The sequence below is a fragment of the Opisthorchis viverrini genome (genome assembly GCF_000715545.1).
Source record: "Opisthorchis viverrini unplaced genomic scaffold opera_v5_207, whole genome shotgun sequence".
Classification (NCBI taxonomy): Eukaryota; Metazoa; Platyhelminthes; class Trematoda; order Opisthorchiida; family Opisthorchiidae; genus Opisthorchis; species Opisthorchis viverrini.
The window spans coordinates 840,243-847,276 of record NW_008751864.1 but is presented as its reverse complement, the minus strand read 5'-3'; the positions used below and the strand labels follow the sequence as shown (position 1 = coordinate 847,276).

The window sequence follows — 7,034 nt, the reverse complement described above, 5'->3', positions numbered from 1 at the left end:
CCGGAAGGTCCGTGGTTCGAATCCGACCTCCGCCACTCGACTTCCCCTGTCTAGGCTTGGGCAACCTGACAGTATCCCAGCCCTCGTGCTTCCTTCGGGTGGCATGGCAGCTAGGCACCGAAAGGGGCCTACAGCTGAACGCTTTCTTTCTTTCTTTCGATAGATGAACTGATCACACTGCACAGGTTGCGCTGGCTTGCTCACGTGCGCGTATGCCATACAGCCAGCTGACAATGATGATGATGATGAAGTTGTGCGGATGTCCTGATGTTAGTGCATATTTAGGTTTTATTCTTCTGATTTGTTAGGGATTCGATGATGATGATGAAGTTGTGCGGATGTCCTGATGTTAGTGCATATTTAGGTTTTATTCTTCTGATTTGAGGGTTAGGGATTCACACAGTATTTGTATAGGCAGAAGCAAACGAGGTTGTATGTGCCTGGGTGGTAGTAATGGGGCTAATGAATTAAGGAGACTGCCTACCGCTTCTAAGTTGTATGACGTGATGTTACTTCCCTTTTTCTCATTTTGAATAGGTATCTCACCTTAAGTCTTTAATTCGAAAGTTCGACTTAGAAGGCGGTAGAAGGAGGTTCCGGGACTTCACCTGTAGACTGTGACTCAGAAGTTTGGTCCGTAAACCGGCAGTTGTTGTGGCAGTGAAGCATCAGTGGCAACACTGATGTTGCTGTCTTTGATGATGATGATGATGATGAGTTGTGGCTTTCTTGAGAGATCCTACCCGGAGCGCAGATGGTAAGGCGTAAATCTCCGGCTTTTAATGCTGCTACGAACAGCAGATACCTTGTGTGCAGCACAGACTGCTTTTAAACGCATGTTGACCGAAATGTATTATTTGTCGGCAGTCACTGTCAACCATTGAGTGCGCCTTTTTATGGTTGTTTGTAACGCGTCCTTCCTCGGAGGAAGGCAGCGCCACTGCCCCATAATTATGGACTTGCTGGTCACCCGAAGGGGACATGGTTCAGGAGGCAGTCAGGGTCAGATTCTTTTTTTTTAAAGACTCATTTCGAGTCAAAATTGATCGGTAAAAGCCCCATGATGGACAACTAACAGTATGTTTGCACCGTGTGGCTGTTGTGCGCATTCATTACTGGAGATCACGCTATTACCTTTCCGGCTGAAAAGCCTACAAGACAAGGGACTCATCAACGCCAATGGTGCTACCAGGCCTTGTACAAACTAGCCGGCTGGATTTTGTTCCATTTGGTTGCTCACTTTGGCGTTGCATAAACTTCTAAGTAGTGTTTGCAACTGTTCTGCTTCCATTATCTGGCTCCCGTGTAGTGTCCATCCAAACATGAGTGAGTACATCCAGTGAGTCGGCAAATAAGTTGGATTCAGTAGATAATTCTCTTTTTGTCCGTTCAGGGGCTTCAATGAGATACTCCCCTGTCTGATTCGAGATTACCGTCTTCCTATTTCTTATTTTCCAGTTTGATGCACACATCTCTTTAGTAGTTTAACCCTTGTCACCTTGGGTTTGTGCCGCAATTGAACCTGAGAATACTTCACTTTACCGCAACCATGTCCGAAGCGCAGTGCGATGGAGGAACTTCAAACGAATGTGAGTTCGCAATTGTTTTTTTTTGTAATGATATCTACTTAATTGTTCAGCTATATTATTATTCCGGTGGTTAGCTATCATGTCAACGAAAGGAGCTACGAGGGCTGAGATACTGCCGGGTTGCCAAGGCGTAGACAGGAGCAGTCGGGATGCTGAGGTTGAGTTCGAACGACTGACCTTCCGGTGGCTCCTTAACCAGTGAGCTATTTCGAGCGCAGATTGTAGTGTTACCAAACTTTCCCATGAAAGGTGCTCTTTCCCCTCATACGTGTTCGTGGTCGACTGATTATGATGCAGCTGTGATTACGGACGAGAGTGTGTGGGTCTGTAATGATAGACACTACAAGGTTCTTCAGCAGTGAAATGACCTCATCGGGAGACTGCCTATTGGACAGATGGCTAACACACTGATTGTTCTAGGGTGAAGCGCTTCCCAGGTCTCATGAGAGCGCAGTATTGGCCGCATGATATAGTGGCTGTTGAGCTCCGGGCTTAGAGTTCTTTCAGTCCTTTCATGACAGAATCCATACTTCCCTTAATTTCACAAGTTTGAAAGAGTCAACTGGTGCCACTAATCGATTCTAAATATTTTCGATCGTGACTTGGATCAGAAATCCAGTCGCTTTCTATTCACGAAAGGAGTGTCTTCAGCCACTGCCCTGGAAATGCACACTAGGTGACACTTTGCCATCAATTCTGGTATTCTAAGTACTTTCGCTCCTGAATGTTATGTTATCCAGATGGCCCGAGATGGCTCAAGTGGTTAGAGCGCGAATTTACTGACCGGAAGGTCCGTGGTTCGAACCCGACCTCCGCCACTCGACTTCCCCTGTCTAGGCTTGGGCAACCTGACAGTATCCCAGCCCTCGTGCTTCCTTCGGGTGGCATGGCAGCTAGGCACCGAAAGGGCGCTACAGCTGAACGATTATTATTATTATTATCCACTTGTGTAGAGTTCCGATATGCTAGGCTGACACTGCCTTGGATAAAATGGAAATGCATTTGCGGCTCAAATATTGAAGTAGACAGTGCAACCGAAAGCAGAAGTCTTCTTCATTCAGAATAAAATCAACTTCAAGCACTGTGATCTTAAGTTTGCTGTACTGTATTCAAACCATCTTAGGGTCCTTGCTCAGCTGCTACCAACGAGATCCCTAATTTGTTAATGGCGTCCCACTGTCACGATTGCACGCCAAGAATTGCGAATTCTGATGGTAACTAGACATGATCCGTACTGAACAATCGGGGATCTGAGTGAAAACGACCCTTGACTGCACGCTCAGGGCGCTAAGCGCAGAAATGGTTCAGTTCTGGAAGGACTGAACTACAGCCCTGCGTTTTTGTGTTCTGTTGGTGGAAACATTTCTCGGATACTCTCAACATAACTTGCTGTTCCAGTCTTTCACGAGTTAAATTTCACTTTCATTTTTTTCACAAACGTTTTAGACAGTTGAATTGAACTGTGGCGCTAGACGCTCCGTCAGTCATTGACAAGCTAGTAGTTGATTTAGACGAAATTAATACGCTTCTTGCCTTGTAGCAGTAAACAGTTTGTGTATCCTCCATTTCTGAGTAAGAATTAATATGTCTTGGTGCGTACTCTCCTGAGGGCACTCTTCTGTCATGTGGATTCGGCCTAATTTCGGGTAAGGTGTGCAATCACGTATCCCATATGTTCACCGTTTTTTGTTTGCTGTTTGCCTAATGTGGGACGATATATCAGATACACGGAGTCAATGTGTGTTTTGGTCGCTACTGTGCTGCCATTTTGGGCAGTGATCAATTGATCCATTCTTAATCTATAGTCAACAGCCATAGATATCAGGTCAGTACCGTGCGTCGAATTTTTCGAGTTGCACTGAGCACTACCCCAATATATTAGGATTCGAGAGTATTCATCGGGCTGTGATTAGTTGGTTGAAAAATTTGCCCGGTTTCGAGTTTGCGTCGTACTTCTGGCAATGTACGAATAAGTAGTTAGTGAGTATGATACAGAAACCACACGATTAGGACATCACGCTAACATTGCCATTTATTTCTAGCTATGGTCACATAGGTCACTCACATATGAAGGACCCATGGTCTACCGCTCAATAAAAAGGTTACCGGATCGATCTGTGACCAGAAGTTTCTTTTTTGAGACAATTAATTGTTCGGTCGATGATTTCCTGATATATCCAACCCCAAAAATACCACTTATTGTAAAGTGTAAGGTGGGACTATCCGGATAAAACTAGGCTTTTTTATGTAGTTCCCGTTGTATTTTTCAGTCTACGTTTGCAAGAGGCTTCAGAAATATTGAGGAAGCAACTAGACTAAGGAAAATAAACATTCGTGAATTATGCTCACCGAATAGACCAATGAAGGTCGATACTGTCAACAAGCCTGATTCAATCTCCCCATGTTACTTATGCCGCAGTAATCTGAAAGCTAATGTGTCCGGCATCTTTGGCTTGATCTGCTTGCTCAGCTGGGTTGGCACTACGTTGCTTCAATCAATTTTTGAGATATAGTATCCCAGTCAAGGCCACTTAAGGTGACAAGAAAGCAGACCTAGCATAGTGCTTATTCACAATTTCAAGGATGTCTAACTTCTCTGAAAACCGACCACCACCAGTTTTGTGGGGGCTCCGTTCAGCCTTGCACTCAGCGTACCACATGGCTGGACTGTGCGTATTTGCTGTTTGCAAATTTTATTGCAAATACATCGCTGACTGGAAATGCAACTGATTTCACATCTCGAGCAGACTGTTGTATCATACAGTCCTCAGTATCTCTACAATGGTCAGATTTTGTTGCTTTAACCTTCGACAACGTGAGTCTCAAACCTTGAGTACTTCCGAAGTGTACAGAATTATTGATAGCTTATGCACGTCTTATCGCATGGTTTCACCTTTTCATCAAGGAGTTCATTATTTATTCTCACAGGTGTAAACCCAAGTGGACTGTCTTCTGCTCGTACGAAGAAACGTAGTGTCCGTTTCGAAGACGGGGATAAATTGGTAACTGCTGTGTTTCAGCCTGCGGGGCCTTGGGAAAATGGTGACCATATCTAATTCTGTAATACTATTTCTTCTGTTGTAGCTGATCGGCTGAATCCCTATGAACTGGTTGGAGCATACAAAATTCGTTGTGACAATGATGGTGTGCAGCCACTGTACTCGGTTTTTTCACAACTCCAAGTAGGTTATCTCGTACAAATGTGAGATCGCCTGAAACGTAGGATATTGATCTTAAGTTATCTTATGAGCGAAGACCACACTTCACCTTAAAAGGTTTGTCAGTTCCATTTCCGTAACAACTTCTTACGCCTAATCACAGGGACACAATTGAACGCAGCTCACGTCGAAATCTTGGAAGAAGTCTTCAAGCGAGTGCAGTTTGAGCATCTAAATTTGGAAAATACCAACTTGGATGACGAGGCAAGCTGATACTCATGATACTAAACCAGTTATTTTGCATGTTATTCACACTAGCTTCATGTTGTAGGCCTCTTATTAAAGTTTTAACAGGGAAAGATTGATGAGTGCTGCATAATCAACCGGAGGTCAACTATTGTCAACTTTCCACTAAGTTGGGTCCACAAAATATCGTAATACAATTCAACTTTCTAGCTATTGATCCAGCCTTACGCTCAGATCGTTGTTCTTCGCCTCCCTTACTCGATTGGGTCGGTAAGCTGTTACGTCTAAGCATATAAGAGCGTATAGCTTAAATACTGGTATGGACTAGGTGGCGTGTGAAACACCCATAGTTCCATCGAAACTCAGAAGATCCTAAGTGTAGTGCACCGTCGTTCAGACGTTATTTTATTAGACTGATATTATCTGTTCCCAATTCATTGGGAGCGCCTCTATATAACGCGAATGTTCCGGTTCTCGTGGCTGAGATGAGTAAAGCAGTTCAAATACTCCGCAGTATGTACCTCCTGTATGTGTTGACGAAATGAATAAAAGGACTGAGTACTCTAGGTTTCTGCAGAGGGTTCATGCACAGGGCCAAACCGTGGAGAGTTTCGTCCTAGACTAAGATGTAGACCAAATATCCTATTCGGGACGAACATTGGAATATCGTTCCAGCTGCGTTTTGTTTGCTTAAGCATGGGCTATCCCCTTAGCTGACCGCGTCCGCACGAAAGCGGTGAAAGTCATTAAGGTCTGTTACTCACCATCGAAGGCTTCGATCCGGGCATGAGGCGAGGAGACCACAAAGTTCAACACTGGGCGTGATGTACGACAAGGCCACCAACGTTCGTCAGTACTCTTCAACTTCGTCATCGGACTATTATCTTCACGGGGACCGGATGAGTACTCTGGAATGCAGCTAGGTACCAAAACCTGGATAGCTGGGTGAAATGATCTATATCACACCTATCTTAACGATGGCGTCTGTGATCTTTTCTGTATCTGTTACACAGAAAGGATGCTGAAATCACTAAACAAACAGCTCGTACAACATCTCAATGACGGCGCTGTCAGCTCGAGGGCAAACCGAAAACCTAGCTCAATACGATCATGGAACAGCTCTGTTTCAACGTGGTCTCCAGAGTCCGTCAGTGGAACCCGCACTGGATTTGCGCAGACTTTGAAGCCGATTGCCGTGCCTAGGCAACACGTATCCGAGACATTTCTAAGGCGAACTATTCCTGTCCCAGGTGCTAGTTGTCTAAAAAACGAAAGAGACTCAGTTTCTGTGATGCACCCATTTGATCTTCCGGTGTCTCCGTGCTGCAAATTATGTTGGAATTAGCAGTTATTCAGTCGAAATCGCACCCATCCTGACCAGTTCCCGTTGCAGTTTTGCAAACTTCGCAAACTGTCAACAGCCACAATTTGCTCAGGTTACCGAAATCGTACACTGAAACTAGCCGTGAGAAATCGACTGCGTTTTCAATAATGTAGCTCTAACACCTGACGGAGTGTGAAGATGTGGTCGGGTGTTAGAGCAACGTCGCAGCCAGACCGTGTGCGTCAGCATTGGACCGAGTTCAGACAGTGCCCCTCCAATAAATAGCTTGGGACCGTTGTACATTCGCACTCGCACGCACTCACGCTCTCGCACCCACTTTGTTGGGATATAGCTGTTGTGTTCCTTTCCGTGAGTCTTTTCTCTCCGACACTAGGCACTGGAGCGGGTCAGCAGGAGATACCTCAGATTGGCGGATCAGCTGATATAAAACTTTTAATCAGACGATAGAGCAAAAACTGGTTGATCATTTCAGGTAAGTAGCGTTACTTGTTACTTTGGGTTGTGTTGACACTAGGACGCTATGGTAATCAATTTCGTGGTAGATTCTTATTCAATCGAACGAAAGCCGCAGTGAGTCTGGCTACAGAGTAGCCGTTTTTCTTAACTGGTCCCGTGGAATAGTTCATTAGATCGTCTTCCTGGTGCTGCTGTATGGGTGTTGGTCAGGGTAAGTTAGTCAAACCCTGCGTCTTGTGG

General features: G+C 45.0%; 1 protein-coding gene across 1 annotated transcript in view; it reads left to right on the top strand.

The window, feature by feature from the left end:
• T265_08230 (hypothetical protein) overlaps positions 1-7,034 on the top strand; it is a gene marked incomplete at both ends in the record, with an annotated part of 31,710 nt that overhangs the window by 1,626 nt on the left and 23,050 nt on the right. The window contains 3 exons of the mRNA XM_009173973.1: positions 1,484-1,589; positions 4,674-4,771; positions 4,874-4,963. Of these exons, the coding sequence (XP_009172237.1) occupies positions 1,484-1,589; positions 4,674-4,771; positions 4,874-4,963 (294 nt within the window). The remainder of the gene's footprint in view (positions 1-1,483; positions 1,590-4,673; positions 4,772-4,873; positions 4,964-7,034) is intronic.